This window comes from Gymnoscopelus braueri (assembly GCF_963280865.1).
Source record: "Gymnoscopelus braueri genome assembly, chromosome: 17".
In the NCBI taxonomy this organism is placed as follows: Eukaryota; Metazoa; Chordata; class Actinopteri; order Myctophiformes; family Myctophidae; genus Gymnoscopelus; species Gymnoscopelus braueri.
This window is the reverse complement of record NC_137617.1, coordinates 13154527-13175206: the sequence shown is the minus strand read 5'-3', so window position 1 is coordinate 13175206 and position 20680 is coordinate 13154527. Positions and strand designations below refer to the sequence as shown.

General features: G+C 39.8%; 1 protein-coding gene across 1 annotated transcript; it reads right to left on the bottom strand.

The window, feature by feature from the left end:
- Positions 1 to 5191: 5191 nt before the first annotated feature.
- Positions 5192 to 18731, bottom strand: LOC308104966 (uncharacterized protein). The gene is given in 5 exon segments (XM_080455603.1): positions 5192 to 7312; positions 8031 to 8037; positions 14731 to 15034; positions 15037 to 16395; positions 18631 to 18731. Coding segments are annotated over 4 exon segments (3312 nt in total). The 5' UTR covers positions 16385 to 16395; positions 18631 to 18731; the 3' UTR covers positions 5192 to 5659.
- Between the last annotated feature and the right edge of the window lie 1949 nt (positions 18732 to 20680).

Sequence of the window (20680 nt, the reverse complement as noted above, 5' to 3'; positions counted from 1 at the left end):
TAGCTGTTTTTTAAGCCAGCCAAGTTAAAAGTAAAAACTTTAGCAGTAATACGCAAAAGAGTATAATTTAGCAACCGGTATACAGAATTCACTCAATTAAATATATTAAATTATTATATAATATTATATAATATATTTATAGTGAATGCAAGACTTCTTTTCAACTATAAATTGCTTAAAGATGATTATGTCAACAGGTGCAATCTAAAGTTAACAAGAACAAGTCACCTTTAAATTGTTAAGATCGACACTTGGACACTTCATTCAGAAATAATGTTGAACTTAAAACCTCTATGAGTACTTTAGGTGTTAAATTCGACCCTCACCTGACTTTCAATGACCACATAAAATATCTGTGCAGAACTGCATTCTATCATCTCAAAAACATCTCCAAACTCCGCCCCCTTCTAACCCTGTCAGATGCAGAGAAACTTGTCCATGCCTTTATCTCCTCTAGACTGGACTACTGCAACGCACTCTTCATTGGGATTCCTGGCAAAAGTATTCAGAAGCTGCAATACATCCAAAACAGCGCTGCCAGGGTCCTAATGAGAGTGCGTAAGCATGATCACATAACACCGATCCTATTTTCACTGCACTGGCTCCCCGTTTCAGCTAGGATCGACTACAAGGTCCTGCTGATCACCCACAACTGCATAAATGGACATGCCCCTCCCTACCTACAGAAATTAATTAGCCCCCCACAAAATTCCACCCGCACCCTCAGATCTACAAGCAGATTCCTCCTCGATGTCCCTGGTACAAACCTACGTACTATGGGTGACCGGGCCTTCTGCTCGGCAGCGCCGCGCCTGTGGAACAGCCTTCCTATTGACCTGAGAGCACCACAGACCCTGGACTCTTTTAAAATAGGCCTGAAAACGTTTTTGTTTCAGAGGGCATTTTCGTGTTGAATTGTTGTTTAGTCACATCTGTTTTTAAATCCTGCTTTTAACTTTATATGATTGGTGATGTTTTACCATGTGGCACTCTGAGATTCCTTGTGAATGAAAAGTGCATTACAAATAAAATGTATTATTATTATTATTATTACTTATTCTTTCATATTTAACCACATGAACCCCAGCGTCTCTATTCTAAAAAGAAATATCAGATCTACAAGCTTAGATCAGCTAGTTTATGCGAAAACTATTTAGCGTAGGGCGAAAGCACGAAGGGCCTAGTTTAAAGGCCTGGGGGACTCCAGTCCACTAAGATTGTAGACTTTAAGTGGTTAAAATTGCACATAATGATGTTTGCAGTAAGTCATCAAGTTTAAATATATACAGCTATAGCTCTTTAAACTGAATTAATCTATGAATACTGTATACATTATTTTACAGTACTGCCTGTTTTTATAAGACATTCAAGTTAGCAAAGAGGACTCCCATAGTGCACTCAACACAATATCTTGTTACTGGCAAAAAAAATTTTTGGAAAACAATATTGACATTGGTCAATTCAGCAACCGGTGTGATTAATAGTAAGTGATTGATAATAAGTTGGTCATGAAAAGGGCACTTTCCCCTATGAGGGCCATCCTGCAGGTGCTCAGAGACTGGTTGGTTTCCATGTGTGCAGCACATATCTGATTACAGATACTGGGCAGTTTACAGCAGTGTACTACCATATGGGCCACCTTGCGGGAGGTTGTAAGAGGAGCCAAAAAGGTCAGTTCACTGTTCTAATCATATATTATTATAGTATTTCTTATCTGAGTTGTTATGTCTACCAAGAGGGCAGAGATGATTGTTTTCACGTGTTTCTGTCCACAGCTAATTTAGCAAAACACTAGGCTGATCAGTGTCTTATTTCTTGATCAGAAAGCTGTTGATTTTTCGTTGGTATGAGCAATTTCAATGTCAATCTCAATTTGTTTGATTTTTGTACTTTTACATACGTTATTACTGGTAAAACAAACACCCAATGAAATGTGGAATAATGATTTAGCACAACAAAATTAGTAAGAATGAAAGGGGTGCACATGCATTTTCTTTTGAATACGTTTTGCTATCATCTGTATCATCTGTTATCATCTGTAAATGATAACATGCAGTCTATATAAAATAGTCATAAAACGTCAGACTCATTAAATTTCTCTTTATTTAAACTATGCTATAGCGACTGCATTTAAGTACAAGAAAATCACAAATATTTCAAATATATCCCTCCTAGACATTTTTCCTGCATAGTTTTTTTTCCTTCACAATTTATTGTTAAACTTAAAAACCATAACATTTACAAATGTTCTTTCACCAAGACAAAAATCAATTGAGATGAAATTTCAGCAGTTCTGAGCTCATTTCATAGATTAAAAGCTTCAAAATAGAACGCCATTTGCTTTGTTTCAATAAAATGCAACTGTTATAACCATTAAACAATTAGATGACTTCAACCGTTTGATAAAGAAAAAGGCTAACAAAAACCTTAAATACCACATTGCTTTTATTTGACCCATTATCCAAAGGTGCAATGTCAATACTATATGAACAAATTTCCTTGTTGAAATGTTCTTTGCTTTTTGCAATTTAAGGTAGTCCACAGAGCTCACATTTCCATGGACAAATTAGCTAGCATCTCACTCCTACTTGTGCAAGAACAATGATGAAAAAGAGTGTTTCTGTCGTTGAAAATTAATGGAACATTATGAATAAAAATTACATTTCTGTTTGGCTTTTAGCTTTCGTAAACAAAAGTTGCACAGGGCAGATATGATAAATAACACATATTTAATTACTTTATACTTAAAAATAAACATTAATAGTGGAAATAAACGCGTCGCGGTGGGACGCGTTTTGAGCTTATAGATCTGCTATTTCCACTTAAAATAAAAATATATATGACATTTTTTAACATGGAATTGATTATGACGATTATGCAAAAAATATTGTGATTATATAAAATAATTGTGATTATATAAAATAATTGCGATTATATAAAATAATTGCGATTAGACGATTATGTAATAATTGTGACAGGCCTAGGCATGAACCCTAGTGTCCTTATTCTAGGGTGAACATTTGCAGAGTGTGCGTCGCAACACGAAGGGTTGCGAGCTTGTAGATCGGCTGTTTTTGGTGAAGAGATTTAGTGTTGAGGAAAAAAAGGAGCAGGCCTGGTAGAGAGCCGCCGAGGACTCCGGTCAACTAAGTAGGGTTTAAATGGTTAAGCCAGATAGATGACCCAGTTATAGCAGATCAAAGGTCACCAGGAAGTATATTCAACATAGTAGGATCATATTAGCCTGGTAAACCCCTACTCCGGATCAGTGTCGTACCCACCATAGAGGCAAGGCAGGCGGCCGCCTGCCCAACTAAAATCTCGCCACCCCTAGAAAATAAAGTAAAAGACTGACAGACAGCGGCCGTCATTCACGCGGGCAGGCAGCCAATCACTACCGTATCCATTCAGCAGAGCGACCCTCGCCTATAGTGATGCAAATCATGTATGCCATTGTCTTCATGGGGTACTAGGAGTGCCAGGAGTGGGGGGTCTGGGCCATCACCTGTACTCACCTGTCATAAGAAGTACACGCAGAAGTACAATGACAACCTCTCGCCTAGTCTGTGTCTCCTAGCGTTTGAGAGAGATTTAACTGAAGGTCTGAACTACGATTCAGTTATAGATATTTTCAAGTGCAGCAAGCCTGTCGTCTCATGTTTTGAGACATCACTACATGCTTGAAAACTATTTGATTTGGCTGTTATTGTTGCTGTTGTAATCGCAATGTTGAAATGAGTCAATAATTTGTGCAGGACATCATGTTCGCTTTTTCTGTAATGCTGCTTTTTTTAGAATAAAAATACATACATTGATTATACTTATTGTTTTTATTAACGTTTTTCAGTTTTGTAGTCAGGTAGTGTTGTTGTGTTGTTAACTTGTTTCCCCCGAGATTTTCCCCCGAGTACCCCCCCCTGGATCTCGCCTGCCCTAAATATAATTTCTGGGAACGCCGCTCCGGATATATCATTTCCATCAAATGCAAATGAGATTTCCGGAAGGAGGGGGGGAGGGGGGGGGGTTTACCAGGCTAGGCTCATATATAGTGAATGAAAGAATCAAATGTAGTACTATTTATATTTTTCCTAATTTACACCAAAAACATTATACCATATAGTATACAGTATTATGTATTATATTGAGAAACAATGCAGAGACTCTCAGACTTCACCTCAAAGTAACACTTCATGGAGACAAATATGTAGAAATGTAGAACTTCAAGGCAAATTAAAATGGTACATTTTTGTTTCCCAGTGTTTAGAAACTCTAATCTATACCGTACTCGCATGTCAATGTCTTTAAGTCTTCTCTGTTTATGTGAAAATACTGTTGATTTGAAGAGCACTTTATAGAGAATGTGCTCTGTTGTTGTCACACTGACTGCTGCGTTCTTTAATTTTGTTTTTGATACGTCATGAGATTGCGCCACACTTTGTAAACATTAACCCTTCACTGGCATCTTTTGTGCGATTGTGTGATAAGGTTAAAAAGTGCAGAATACATTTTTTTATATGTACCAGGCATAGTTACCTTTGTATTCTATGGCATTGGTTCTCAAAGTGGGGTCCGGGGACCCCCAGGGATCCTTGAGGGAGTTCCAGGGGGTCCCCAGCTAAATGATAGATTAGGCACCAAATGGACCCTTATGGGTCTGTAACTCTGAGAGTGTACAAATGGAACCAAATGGACCCGTTAGGGTCCATTTGGTTCCACAATTTGTACACTCTCAGAGTTAAATTGACATAGATTTTACAATATAAATTGCGGTCCAAGTGATAGAAATGCCATTAAATGGGGGTCTGTAGCCCTAATGCATGTCAAACTGGGGGTCCTTGAAATTAAAATGGTTGAGAATCACTGCTAGAGCCGTAAAAAATCTTCTCTTATGGGGGTCCCTGGCATATCTTTTGAAATGGGGGTCCGCGGGCTAATAAGTGTGAATTTGGGGTCCTTGACATGAAAAAGTTTGAGAACCACTGTTCTATGGGGTAGATACAGTAATAAAGGGTATTTACTTTTTCTTCTGCATTTGACCCAGCAGTATAGCAAGCTCATCTACCATTCATGCAAAATAGAAAATGCAGTGTGTCTCGAGCGAGTGCTTATTATATTTATGAAACTCAGCTAACATATGGTGTGATATTGAACAAATAATCTGCAGTGAGGAAATTGACCAGATTAAACAAAGTATATAAGATTACGTTTATTTTTGAAATGTACATCTACATGAATCAATAGAAGAGAAAAACAAATCTGAAATAATGATTTAGGCACAACAAAATGAATACGAATTTAAGTGGTGCACAGGCATTTGCACATTTTGAATACGTTTCCCCATCTTCTGTAAATGACATCATGCAGCTACATAAGAGTAAATTTTTAACACAGAATCTATTTTTTTAACTGTTCTACAGCAACTGCAAGTACACGACTAACAATGAACTATTGTATGTCCCTCCTACATTTTCCTTCTCATTATTGAAACAATTTACAAGTGTTAAACTTGTTTCACCAAAACAAATGGAATTTCAGCAGTTATGAGCTCATTTAATTATGGAATAATTGTTTTCAACTAAAAGCTTAAAGTAGAAATTTAAATAAATTAAATGGCTTTGACAGTTTGAAGAAAACAATACCTTGCATATTTAAGTTTAGTCTACTCTGTGTGATTGACAGGAGAAATGATCAGAGGAGCAGAGTTTTTACCACTGTCATTGGCACATGGATTGAAGTATGGATAGAGATTCTCAGTGAAGGTGAAACCACTGAAAGAGTAGAGATGAGCTCTGTGCTCCACATCATAAAAGGAGACCAGACCCTCCTCATAGTCCACAAACACTCCCACTTTCTGGGGCTTCTTTCTTACAGGGAGGAGGACAGGAGAGCAATCATTAGCCTCGTACATTCCATTATACAACGATATAGTCCAAAAGCCATAGTCAGGGGCCAGGCTCAGTGTGATTTCTTCTTTCCTGTTGACGGACTCTCTGGCCACTCCTAAACCCCAGTCAGTCTTCCCTTTAACCTCAACCTCATAGTAAAACCTTCCTGAGGAGAAGCTTTGTTTGCCTAAGACAGAAAAACTTTCTGAGAATCTCTCTGCATTATCTGGGACATCATTCTCTATGTCTCCATCATTCACTTGTCTTCCATCTTCAGACAGGATGAGATAGCAATATGCTGTATCAGGGTCTAGAGTTACATCTACTGCATATTTCTGGATCCTCCTCAGCTCAGCATCACACAGCTTCTCCATCTCTTGACTGAGTGTCTTCTCCAGCTGAGCCACAGCTGTTCTCACAGTCCCCACATAGAATGTCTGATGGACAATCACCTTTGTCCAGTCCTTGGTGGGTGGAGGGGTGTTGATTGATGTGAAGTTCTGCAGGAGGTGGAGGTGGTCTTCAGTGTGTGAGAGCTGCTTCAGCTCAGCGCTTCTCTTCTTTAATGCAGAGATTTCCTGCTGCAGCTCTTTAATGAAGCCTTCAGCCTGTTTCTCTGTTGATTTCTGCTTCTGTTCAATCACATCATTGAGCTCAGCCTGGCTTCTCTGAATACAGCTCATCAAAGCAGTGAAGATCTGTACACTATGTGCTATCTCTTTGTCTGCATCTGTCTTACTGAGCTTGACTGAGCGTTTCACCTCCTGAATCTTCACTCGTCTCTCCTGGACCATCTTTTGAACTAGAGTCTCTGTCTTTCCCAGCTCAGCCTTCTTTCCTTCACATTCCTCTGTCAGAGATACAATTTGATGTAACTTGTGGTCTGACTCAGTGCAGAACCGACACACACACATGTGGTCAGTCTTGCAGAACAGCTCCAGAGGTCTGTCATGTTTCTTACACATAACGTCTTCCAGGTTCTTCACAGGGTCGATTAGTTTGTGTCGTTTTAACGCTGCGGCTCTCTGATGAGGCTCCAGGTGAGTCTCACAGTAGGAGGCCAGACACACCAAGCAGGACTTCAGGGCCTTGAGCTTGATCTTAGAGCAGACGTCACAGGGAACTTCATCTGGTTTAGCAGCTTCTTGGTTTGTGCTGGAAGTTTCTTTGAGCTGCTGTGACTTCCTGAACTGATCAGCCATCTCAGACATAAATGTATTGACAAAGACTTCAGGTCTCTTGTAGAATCGTTTGTTACATAGTGGACACTGACACACATCACTAGTGTTCCAGTAATGTGTGATACAGGTTTTGCAGTAGTTGTGTCCACATTGAGTGGTGATTGGATCGGTGAACACATCCAGACAGATAGAACACAGGAACTGTTGTTCAGACAGGAGAAGGCTGGCAGACGCCATTTCCACACACTGAGAACAAAAGTGAAAATCAAGTCAATTTAATCTGTATACAATAGCACATGTCATACCAGCTAAACTCTCTTAATATTAAAGGTAGGGTAAGTGATATTTTTTGGTTAAAACAAAAAGTATTTTGTTAAAAGGTTAAAGCACTATATTCTGATAGTAATCATCGCTATAGAGTGTTTGTTCAGTAACAGGAGTCTCCCCGTCTCTCCAGCTCTTTAAAAAACAGAAAATACATTTTCCGGTATGTGTCAAATCTCAGCCAATCAGGAGAAAGTACCCATTTTTAAGCTTCATTTTTAGTGTTACAGTTCCAATTTTGCCTGCTCATTTCTTAGTGTCATCACTTCCAATTTCACTTGTTTAATCTGTATCCTGATTGAGTTCTCTATCCTGATTGGATAAAATTGGAAATGAAACTGAAACTGAAACGAAAATGCATTTTCTGTTTTATGAAGAGCTGGAGAGACAAGGAGACTCCTTTTACTGAACAAACACTATGAGATATTTAACACTTATTTTAACCAAAGAAAATCACTTACCCTACCTTTAAACAAACAAAGAATATAATAAGAATTATGTTTATAAAGTACAGCCACCTCATGCCCCACACTGTACGTACACACACACACGCACACACACACACACACACACACACACACACACACACACACACACACACACACACACACACACACACACACACACACACACAACTAACCAAAGGCCTGGGGAAATAATGGCATGAATAGGGCTGTCACGATTACAAATTTAGGTTGACGATTAATTATCACTCAAATAATTGCGATGAACGATTTGATTGTGTTTCTGTCGTTGAAAATTACTGGAACACTATGAATAAAAATTACATTTCTGTTTGTCTTTTAGCTTTCGTAAACAAAAGTTGCACAGGGCAGATATGATAAATAACACATATTTAATGACTTTATACTTTAAAAAAAACATTAATAGTGGAAATAAACGCGTCGCGGCGGGACGCGTTTTGAGCTTATAGATCTGCTATTTCCACAATTTAAAAAATATATATGACATTTTTTAACATGGAATTGATTATGACGATTATGCAAAAATAATTGCGATAATATAAAATAATTGCGATTAGACGATTATGTAATAATTGTGACAGGCCTAGGCATGAAACCCTAGTGTCCTTATTCTGAGGTGAACATTTGGCGAGTGTGCGTCGCAACGCGAAGGGTTGCGAGCTTGTAGATCGTCTGTTTTTGGTGAAGAGATTTAGTGTTGAGGAAAAAAAAGGAGCAGGCCTGGTACAGAGCCGTGGAGGACTCCGATCAACTAAGTAGGGTTTAAATGGTTAAGCCAGATAGATGACTCAGTTATAGCAGATCAAAGGTCACCAGGAAGTATTTTCAACATAGTAGGCTCATAGTGGATGAAAGAATCAAATGTAGGCTACTTGAAGGACATTTCTCCTAATTTACACCAACAGTAATTATACCATATACAGTAGCCTTGGATCAAGACTATCATATATATTTTTTTTTGATTTTGACATTTTTACATCTACAAAAGTCAGAATCGATAAAATACATCTATGATCCAAGTCCGAGTCTTGATCCAAGGCTAATATAATGTATGTATCATGTATTATATTGGGAAAATGCAGAGACGCAGACTTCACCTCAAAGTAACACTTAAAGGGATATTTCACTTTCAAAAAAACTTTTGGTCATTTTATCATCTACTCAGGCCTTTGTGAACCCCCAGACAGTTTTTAAGTTGCTTGATTCATTATTTTGATATTTAATATTCATTTTATCAGACACGCCCCCTTCCTATACAAACCCATTGTAACTTCAAACTACATTTTAACAATGTTAGATTCATCAAAAACACCCGTCCTTGGTTCTGGTGACTCATACCGGCCCCCTAATACGCGAGGGGGCCGTGTTTTTTCAATTTTGAAAGTGAAATATCCCTTTAATGTAGCCATGGTTCACATGACGCTCGTCTGTCACAAGCGTCATGGCGCAACTTGTTCCTGGTTTTTGAATTTTCTCCATTTACAACCCGTACATCTACATAAACGTTCACATTTCAAATATAAAGTGCTTAACCCAAGGTCACGGATGTAACAAGTTAAAACGCCCGGGTCTCAGTACCCGTATCTTCCGTATTGTTCAATAAAAAGCATTTTAATCCGATCGGCAGCCATTTTCTCACAGAGTTATAATGTATCAGAGTGCAATACACCTCTCAACCGATAGGGTCGCGTAGTTGAAAGCATATGAAGGACATTTTGAGAAAATGGCCACCGATCGGATTAAAATGCTTATTATTGAACAATACGGAAGATACGGGTAATGAAACCGGGCGTTTTAACTTGTTACATCCTTGGCCGTGGGGTCAGCACTTTATATTTGAAATCTGAACGTTTATGTAGATGTACGGGTTGTAAATGGAGAAAATTCAAAAATCAGGAACAAGTTGCGCCATGACTGTCATGATATGACAGTCATGTTTCAGGGCTACACTTATGGAGACAAATATGTAGAAATGTAGAACTTCAAGGCAAATTAAAATGGTACATTTTTGTTTCCCAGTGTTTAGAAACTCTTATCTATACCGTACGGTACTCACATGTCAATGTCTTTAAGTCTTCTCCGTTTGTGAAAATACTGTTGATTTGAAGAGCACTTTATAGAGAACGTGCTCTGTTGTTCTCTCACTGCTGCTCGTTTCACTTTCGTTTTTGATACGTCATGAGATTGCTCCACACTTAAACATTAACCCTTCACTGGCATCTTTAGTGCGATTGTGTGGTAAGGTTAATAAGTGCAGAATATTTTAAACTGCTGCGTGGCGTTTGGTGTTTGGTGCCCCCCCAAAGGTTGGTGCCCTGTGCTTCAGCACCTCAAGCCTGTTGGATAAGCCACCACTGGGAGCAGTAATAGGGGTTAAGTGTGTGAGGGACACTTTGACATCAAGCCTGGAGAATAAGGATCAAACCGGCGACTTTCTGATTCTCAGACAGATGTTCTAGCTACTGAGCCACTCTGCCACCTAATACAATGTCTGATGAGAGAAATATAAGTTGTACTCTGACAATTACTTTTGTCATTGCTGGTCATACTTGCAAACTATTTTTCAACATTATGTTACCCTGAGGTATGCATTGTGACTTAGCTGCCAATAGGCTCTATGGTATGCACAGCAGCCATTTTGGAGAGAAATTGGGCCTCTTCCTTACTTCCTTGTTATCAATGATTCTAACGAAGGCTCTGTTCCGTTTAGTTTAGCACAGTGGTTCTCAAACGTTTTAAAATTTCAAGGATCCCTTTAACCCGTAAGGGTCCATTTGGTTCCATTTGTTCACTCTCAGAGTTACACAACCGTATGGGAGCCTTTTGGAACCACCTCAAGGAACCATGAGGGTCCCTGCCTGGACCACACTTTGAGACCCAATTGTGTAGCAGAGTGTTTCCAGTGAGCCAACATGCACAACATCAGCACCCTGACTCTGTTTGACCAGAATGGAACACAACCTTAATCAGCATCACCTGTGAAGGATATAAGAAGTGGCCCAACTTCGTTCTTTCCAATACGGCTGCTGTCCATAGAGCCTATAGAGCGTGCCAAAAATCCTGAAGGGGGCGTCAACAAGTGTCTTTTGGTAGCTGCGGACATCTTTGAGGGGTAAAAACCAGGTTGACTTAACATTGCCCAATGCCACACCCAATGCCTCGCCCCCGCAGCCTGATTTGCCCCTTCTGCTGGTGACGACACGTTGGCACGCTTAATTACTCTGTGTTCCCAGTAGAGTTTGAGGTAATCTCATCTCCCAGCAGCCACATTAACAACTGCTGCTTTTACTTTTCAGAGATCGTTTCAACTGAGGAATGGCCAATACAACCACACTTTAGGAGCCCAGTATAAACCTAGCCCTAACTCGCTCGAGTGCTGTCATTTAGGATGTTCCCAGCACCCTAACCCCAGACTCTCTGCTGTCTCCAGTGACGCTCCTACCACCCCAGATTCCATTGTCCCTATGCGGCTAGTGTCCAGCACCCCCAGGCGACATATTCTTGGCAGATAAACTCAAAAGTCTGCTCAGGAGTTTGCTCCACAAGCATGTCTGAGTACTTTCTGCCAGACATAAGACAATACATTTTCAAATCCACAGCTATTTATATAGAAGACTGTCATCACCTGTCACTCGGTTTGTTTTGTAAGCACATTGACTGAGGTAGACTCTGGTAAATACCATTGGTTCTGACAATCAGGTTTTGTGCAAAGCACAGAAATTGTCATGCACTCAAAGGCAAAGCACCCACATTCCAGTGTGATACAGGTCATTACTGCTAGTGTCTATGGTCTCTTAGTATTATGTTGTCATTCCACAAACTCAACTTTTCAGTTAATTGACTGCCTTGTTAACTTGTGTAGCCCTAATGCCTTTGTCACTCCATATTTTCACAGGAATGAGAAGACACCATGCAGTGTCCACAGTGAATGCATTGACTACTGTACCTCGGGGAGTCTCACTCTATTGGAAAGTGAGTGCAGACAGTTTCGGGAGTGTAAAGCAATCAAAAGGACAGCAGCTGTGGCCACAGTGTTCAATAATAATTGTATGGCGTTCAACAATAACATTATTAAAGCTGTGTTTGTCCAATTAGTTGATGTCCTTAGAGAGACATTGTCACAAGCAGCAGTACAGTCAGATTTAGGTTAACATTTTGAAGACGCGGTAGCAGTTTGCAAACTTAAGCCTGGGGGCCCCAGAGGGTATATCATTTATATATATTTAAAAAATATATTTTATCAATGCTGTCAAAATTATCGCGTTAACGGTGGTGATTAATTTTCAATTACCGTCGTTAACGCGATAAGTTTGACAGCATTAATATATGTATGTATATATATATATATATATATATATATATATATATATATGAGCGTGTTATTATTTGTCAGTCACTCATACAGTACAAGTATATGCAGTGAAAGGTGGTGTGACATGCTCTGCACAGACTGTGCTAACAAAAATAAATAAATAAAATTGTGTGTGTGTGTATATATATATATATATATATATATATATATATATATATATATGCGCGCGCGCTGCCCGATAGAAACCAGCTAACTCCAAAGTGTTGTTTTTTTCAGGAAATGACTAAATCAAAACAAAAAGTGGAGTTAGGAGGTTTTCATCATTGATAAGAACAGCTAACAGTAACAGGAGTCTTCCCGTCTCTCCAACTCTTTAATAAACCAAAAATACATTTTGAGGTGGGTGGCCAATCATCAGCCAATCAGGAAAGAGTACCCATTTATCAGCTTCATTTTTATAGTGTTTCAGGTCCAATTTTGTCTCCTCATTTCTTTGCGTCATCACTTCCAAATGCACTTGTTTAATCTGTATCCTGTGTGAGTTCTCTTTCCTGATTGGATTAATGGGTATCCCGAACTGAAAATACATTTTATGCTTACTACAGAGCTGGAGAGACAGAGAGACTCCTGTTACTGAACAAACATTCTATATCAATGAGTACTATCAGAATATGGAGCTATTTAACACTAATTTTAACAAAATATAATTTTTTAAGTGTTTATCGTAGTTGCTATCTCCACTGGGAGGGCAGACATTTTAGTTTTCAGGTGTGTTTGTCTGTCTGTGTCTCTTGTTCACAGATAATCTTGCAATTTACTAGTCCGATCAAGTGTCATATTTCTTGACTTTTGTTGCATTTTCTGCCTCTGTTTTCGGTACTACACTGACTCTGCAGCTCATCTACCATTCATGCAAAGTATAAAATGCAGTGTGTCTCGAACGAGTGCTTATTATATTTATGAAACTCAGCTAACATATGGTGTGATATTGAACAAATAATCTGCAGTGAGGAAATTGACTAGATTAAACAAAGTGTGTGTATAGGATTACATTTATTTTTTAAACGTTAGAAATTTTTTTGTACATCTACATGAGTCAATAGAAGAGAAAAACAAACTAATCTGAAATAATGATTTAGGCACAACAAAATGAATAAGAATGTAAGTGGTGCACAGGCATTTGCACATTTTGAATACGTTTCCCCAGCTTCTGTAAATGACATAGAGCACCGAAGTCCTGACGTGACTCGTTCATCCCCAGGTTTGCGGAAGTAATTTCTCTATGGAGAATAACATTGGGTCATCTTAGAATCGTCTCATATAAGAATTGTGGTCCAAAAATAAACACCGCGTGTCGGCGTTATTGTCAGGGAGGAGGTTCTTTATCGTTTATGATAGTCAGTCACTTATATTTGATACAGTCTGTTTCTGGCGAAAATGTAACTAATTCGGCGGAAGTAACATTAGCGTTTTCTCACCGTCAGTTGATGCTTCATATCCATAAGAGTCAACACGCCGGGGTCAGTAGTTTATTTTTGGAACACAGTTCTTATTTGACGCGATATTAAATACGTCTATGGGATTCAGAACGGGGGTGGAAAACTGCGAACCAGGTAGACAAACAAAGGATGTGTAAATGACGTCAGACTTCGGCGGTCTATTGTGCAGCTACATAAGAGTCAATTTTTAAAGGGACACTTCACCCCAAAAAAACTTTGTTTCAATGGATTAGTCACCCCATGGAGACTTGAATTCATGGATATTTTTTCGTTTTTGTCATTTGATGACCAGCGGACCGGTAGGCAGCGGTAGACTCGTTGTGTCTCCTACCGGAACCGCTGCCGGTCATCAAATTATTGTCTTAGGAATGAGACAAAAAACAAAAACAATATCCATGAATTCAAGTCTCCATGGGGTGACTAATCCATTGAAACAAAGGTTTTTTTGGGTGAAGTGTCCCTTTAACATCAGAATGATTGCATTTCTCTTTTTTTAACTGCTCTATAGCAACTGCATGTACTGTCCTGGTGAGACGAAGGAGGAGCCCGGCCAGGAGACAACCCACAGAGCCTAGTCCCTCCACGTGCCAGAGCCTCCCCGTGTTCAGGCAGAGTACTTCCGGAGAAGCGGACTGAGTGGCCCTGTCTTTCCCTATAGGACTGACCGTGGGTAGCTACCTGGGATGTAAGTTGGGGCTTGATCAACCCCGGCTGGGTCACCTGGGCGAGGGTGTATGTTGCGAGACCCGAAAATCCCTATGACCCCAGGCTACAACACAGATGATACATCCCAGGTGCATCCATGAAATGTATTCTTTATAGTACAAGACTAACAATGAAATATTCTATGTCCCGCCTACATTTTTCCTTCTCATTATTAAAACAATTTACAAGTCAAGAAATGGAGATGGAATTTCAGCAGTTATGAGCTCATTTAATTATGGAATAATTGTTTAACTAAAAGTAGAACGTTAAATAAATTAAATGGCTTTGACAGTTTGATGTAGAAAACAAGAACCTTGCATATACGTAGGCTTAGTCTACTCTGTGTGATTGACAGGAGAAATGATCAGAGGAGCAGAGTTTTTACCACTGTCATTGTTATTTGGACAGAAGTATGGATAGAGATTCTCAGTGAAGGTGCAACCAGTGTAAGAGTAGAGATGAGCTCTGTGCTCCACATCATAAAAGGAGACCAGACCCTCCTCAACATCCACAAACACTCCCACTTTCTGGGGCTTCTTTCTTACAGGGAGGAGGACAGGAGAGCAATCATTAGCCTCATACTCAGTTCCTTTATCCAACCATATAGTCCAAACGCCATCGTCAGGGCTCAGATGACCTCTACTTTCCTGTCGATAGACTCTCTGGCCACTCCTAAAGTCCAGTCAGTCTTCCCTTTAACCTCAACCTCATAGTAAAACCTTCCTGAGGAGAAGCTTTGTTTGCCTAAGACAGAAAGACTTTCTGAGAATCTCTCTGCATTATCTGGGACATCATTCACTATGTCTCCATCATTCACTTGTTTTCCATCTTCAGACAGGACGAGAGAGCAATATGCTGTATCAGGGTCCAGAGTTACATCCACTGCATATTGCTGGATGCTCCTCAGCTCAGCATCACACAGCTTGTCCATTTCATGATTTAGTCTCACTGATTTGAGTGTCTTCTGCAGCTGAGCCATAGCTGTCCTCACAGTCCCAGAATAGGAAGTCTGATGGACAATCACCTCTGTCCAGTCCTTGGTGGGTGGAGGGGTGTTCTTGATGGATGTGAAGTTCTGGAGGAGCTGGAGGTGGTCTTCAGTGTTTGAGAGCTGCTTCAGCTCAGAGCTTCTCTTCTTCAATGCAGATATTTCCTGTTGCAGCTCTTTAATGAAGCCTTCAGCCTGTTTCTCTGTTGATTTCTGCTTCTGTTCAATCCCATCATTGAGCTCAGCCTGGCTTCTCTCAATACAGCTCATCAAGGCAGTGAAGATCTGTACACTATGTGCTATCTCTTTGTCTGCATCTGTCTTACTGAGCTCCACAGAGCGTTTCACCTCCTGAATCTTCACTTGTCTCTCCTGGATCATCTGTTGAACTTGAGTCTCTGTCTTTCCCAGCTCAGCCTTCTTTCCTTCACATTCCTCTGTCAGAGATACAATTTGATGTAACTTGTGGTCTGACTCAGTGCAGAACTGACACACACACATGTGGTCAGTCTTACAGAACAGCTCCAGAGGTCTGTCATGTTTCTTACACATAACGTCTTCCAGGTTCTTCACAGGGTCGATGAGTTTGTGTCGTTTTAACGCTGTGGCTCTCTGATGAGGCTCCAGGTGAGTCTCACAGTAGGAGGCCAGACACACCAAGCAGGACTTCAGGGCCTTGAGTTTGATCTCAGAACAGACGTCACAGGGAACTTCATCTGGTTTAGCAGGTTCTTGGTTTGTGCTGGAAGTTTCTTTGAGCTGCTGTGACTTCCTGAACTGATCAGCCATCTCAGACATGAATGTATTGACAAAGACTTCAGGTCTCTTATAGAATTGTTTGTTACATAGTGGACACTGACACACATCACTAGTGTCCCAGTAATGTGTGATACAGGTTTTGCAGTAGTTGTGTCCACATGGAGTGGTGATTGGATCGGTGAACACATCCAGACAGATAGAACACAGGAACTGTTGTTCAGACAGGAGAAGGCTGGCAGATGCCATTGATCCACACACTGAGAACAAAAGTGAAAGTCAAGTCAATTTAATCTGTATACAGTAGCACATGTCATACCAGGTAAACTCACTTAATATTAAGTGAGTTTACACACACACAAACACACACACACACACACACACACACACACACACACACACACACACACACACACACACACACACACACACACACACACACACACACACTTAACTAATCTGGGGAAATAATGGCATGAATAGGGCTGTCACGATTACAAATTTAAAGGACGACTTCACCGCTTTTCAACCTATCTTCATATAATTGGTCCTCACTAATACTCATGATAAAATGGTAAAAAAATTTTTTACTTGGTCTGTGTCTCAGAGGAGGGCTGTGGACAGTTCAGAGTCCCGTCTACCAGTGACATCATCAATGGGGAATCAAAGCTAATAGAAACTGCAGGCTTTCTATTCCTGGAAAGTTGCAATGCAATAATAGAAGCCATAGTTCTCGTGTTAATAAAAATCTAAATAAAAAATCTGAAATCTTGTTGGAAAAAAGAAATCATGCCTAACGATGATGTCACTGGTAGACGGGTTTCTGGACTGTCCACAGCCCTCCTATGAGACACAGACTGAGTAGAAAAAAATGGTACTGTTTTATCATGAGTATTAGTGAGGACCAATTATATGAAGATAGGTTGAAAAGCGGTGAAGTCGTCCTTTAAGTTGACGATTAATTATCACTCAAATAATTGCGATTAACGATTTAATTGTGTCTCTGTCGTTGAAAATGAATGGGACATTATGGACAAATTTTTGTTTGGCTTTTGGCTTTCGTAAACAAAAGTTGTAGATATGCAGATATGACAAATAACACATATTTAATTACTTTATACTTAAAAATAAACATCAATAGTGGAAATAAACACGTCGCAGTGGGACGCGTTTTGAGCTTATAGATCTGCTATTTCTACTATTTTTGACATTTTTAAAAATAATATGATTTTTTTTACATGGAATTGAAATGACGATTATGCAAAAATAATTGCGATTATCTAAAATAATTGCGATTAGACGATTATGTAATAATTGTGACAGGCCTAGGCATGAACCCTAGTGTCCTTATTCTGAGGTGAACATTTGGCGATAGTGCGTCGCAACGCGAAGGGTTGCGAGCTTGTAGATCGGCTGTTTTTGGTGAAGAGATTTAGTGTTGAGGGAAAAAAAGGAGCAGGACTGGTACAGAGCCGTGGAGGACTCCGATCAACTAAGTAGGGTTTAAATGGTTAAGCCAGATAGATGACTCAGTTATAGCAGATCAAAGGTCACCAGGAAGTATTTTCAACATAGTAGGCTCATAGTGGATGAAAGAATCAAATGTAGTACTTGAAGGACATTTCTCTTAATTTACACCAAAAATAATTATACCATACAGTAGCCTTCGATCAAGACTATCATATATGTATATTATTGATTTTGACATTTTTATATCTACAAAAGTCAGAATCGATAAAATACATCTATGATAGTCTTGATCCAAGGCTAATATAATGTATATATCATGTATTATATTGGGAAACATAATTCAGAGACGCAGACTTCACCTCAAAGTAACACTTAATGTAGCCATGGTTCACATGACGCTCGTCTGTCACAAGCGTCATGGCGCAACTTGTTCCTGGTTTTTGAATTTTCTCCATTTACAACCCGTATATCTACATAAACGTTCAGATTTAAAATATAAAGTGCTTACCCCAAGGTCACGGATTTAACAAGTTAAAACACCTGGGTTTCAGTACCCGTATCTTCCGTATTGTTCAATAAAAAGCATTTTAATCCGATCGGCGGCCATTTTCTCATAGAGTTATAGTGTATCAGAGTGCAATACACCTCTCAACCAATAGGGTCGCGTAGTTGAAAGCAAATGAAGAACATTTTGAGAATGGCCACTGATCGGATTAAAATGCTTATTATTGAACAATATGGAAGATACAGGTAATGAAACCGGGCGTTTTAGCTTGTTACATCCTTGGCCGTGGGATCAGCACTTTATATTTGAAATCTGAACGTTTATGTAGATGTACGGGCTGTAAATGGAGAAAATTCAAAAACCAGGAACAAGTTGCGCCATGACTGTCATGATATGACAGTCATGTTTCAGGGCTACACTTATGGAGACAAATATGTAGAAATGTAGAACTTCAAGGCAAATTAAAATGGTACATTTTTGTTTCCCAGCGTTTAGAAACTCTTATCTATACCGTACTCACATGTCAATGTCTTAAGTCTTCTCTGTTTATGTGATAATACTGTTGATTTGAGGAGCACTTTATAGAGAACGTGCTCTGTTGTTCTCTCACTGCTGCTTGCTTGTTTCACTTTCGTTTTTGATACGTCATGAGATTGCGCCACATTTTGTAAATATTAACCCTTCACTGGCATCTTTTGTGCGATTGTGTGGTAAGGTTAATAAGCGCAGAATATTTGTTTTATATGTGTACGTACCATAGTTACCATAGTAGATACAGTAATAAAGGGTATTTACTTATTCTTCTGTATTTGACCCAGCACGCAGTGTGCTGCTCAGGTAAGCAGGGGAGCAGTAATAGGGGTTAAGTGTCTAATAAGGGAAACTTTGACATCAAGCCTGGAGATTAACACATTGATTGCCTAGATCGAGTTAACTCGTTTTTACTAGTTCTTAGAATCCATCACTTGATTGCCAAGAACGAGTTAACTCGTTTTTAGGATTTTTTTTAAAAATTTGACCCAAAGACCAAGGTGATATGATTTTTTGAAGATCTAGACTCCCATCCACTTCCTTGTTAACTTAAAACTTAAAAATTCTGTATCTCGGCTCCTGAGTACTTTTTTTTTTTTCAATGAAAAATCTCTGGCAATAAACTGCAAAAAATCTGAAATAATTCTGGCAGTCAAAAGGATCAAACTGTCGACTTTCTGATTCTCAGACAGATGTTCTAGCTACTGAGACACTTTGCCACCTAATACAATGTCTGATAAGAGAAATATAAGTTGTACTCTGACAATTACTTTTGTCATTGCTCATACTTGCAAACTATTTCTCAACATGCATTTGGTTAAGCAACCCTTGTTCCCTTGTTTCAGTCACTGTTATCATCTCCAGGTGGATGGAGATTACTGTTTTCAAGTGTGTCTCTGTCTGAATTAATTATTTCATGCCAACCGTCCCTCCAGGCTATGGGAGACACATCCACGTGTCTATGGGTTGGAATTAGCCAATTGGGCGCAGGTTGTCCGTCCGGCATATGGGATCCAGTACAAGCGATGATGCATTAAGGTAATATATAGTTTTTTATAAATGTTGCAACATTATTTGACCCTGAGGTATGCATTGTAACTTAAGGCTCTATGCACAGCAGCCATTTTGGAGATTAATTGGGCCTTACTTCCATCACAGGTGTTATCAATGATTCTAACGAAGGCTCTGTTCCATTTAGTTTAGCACAGTGGTTCTCAAACGTTTAACATTTTCAAGGACCCCCTTAACTCTCAGAGTTTCACACATGTATGGGAGCCTTCTGGAACCCCCTCAAGGAACCATGAGGGTCCCTGCCTGGACCACACTTTGAGACCCAATTGTGTAGCAGAGTGTTTCCAGTGAGCCAACATGCACAACATCAGCACCCTGACTCTGTTTGACCAGAATGGAACACAACCTTAATCAGCATCACCTGTGAAGGAGATAAGCAGTGGCCCAACTTCTTTCCAATACGGCTGCTGTGCATAGAGCCTATTACTCTGTGTTCCCAGTAGAGTTTGAGGTAATCTCATCTGAGCAGCCACATTAACAACAGCTGCTTTTACTTTTCAGAGATCGTTTCAACTGGGGAATGGCCAATACAACCACACTTTAGGAGCCCAGTATAAACCTAGCCCTAACTCGCTTGAGTGCTGTCATTTAGGATGTTCCCAGCACCCTAACCCCAGACTCTCTGCTGTCTCCAGTGACGCCCCTCCTACCACCCCAGATTCCATTGTCCCTATGCGGCTAGTGTCCAGCACCCCCAGGCGACATATTCTTGGCAGGTAAACTCAAAAGTCTGCTCAAGAGTTTGCTCCACACAAGCATGTCTGAGTACTTTCTGCCAGACATAAGACAATACATTTTCAAATCCACAGCTATTTATATAGAAGACTGTCATCACCTGTCACTCGGTTTGTTTTGTAAGCACATTGACTGAGGTAGACTCTGGTAAATACCATTGGTTCTGACAATCAGGTTTTGTGCAAAGCGCAGAAATTGTCATGCACACAAAGGCAAAGCACCCACATTCCAGT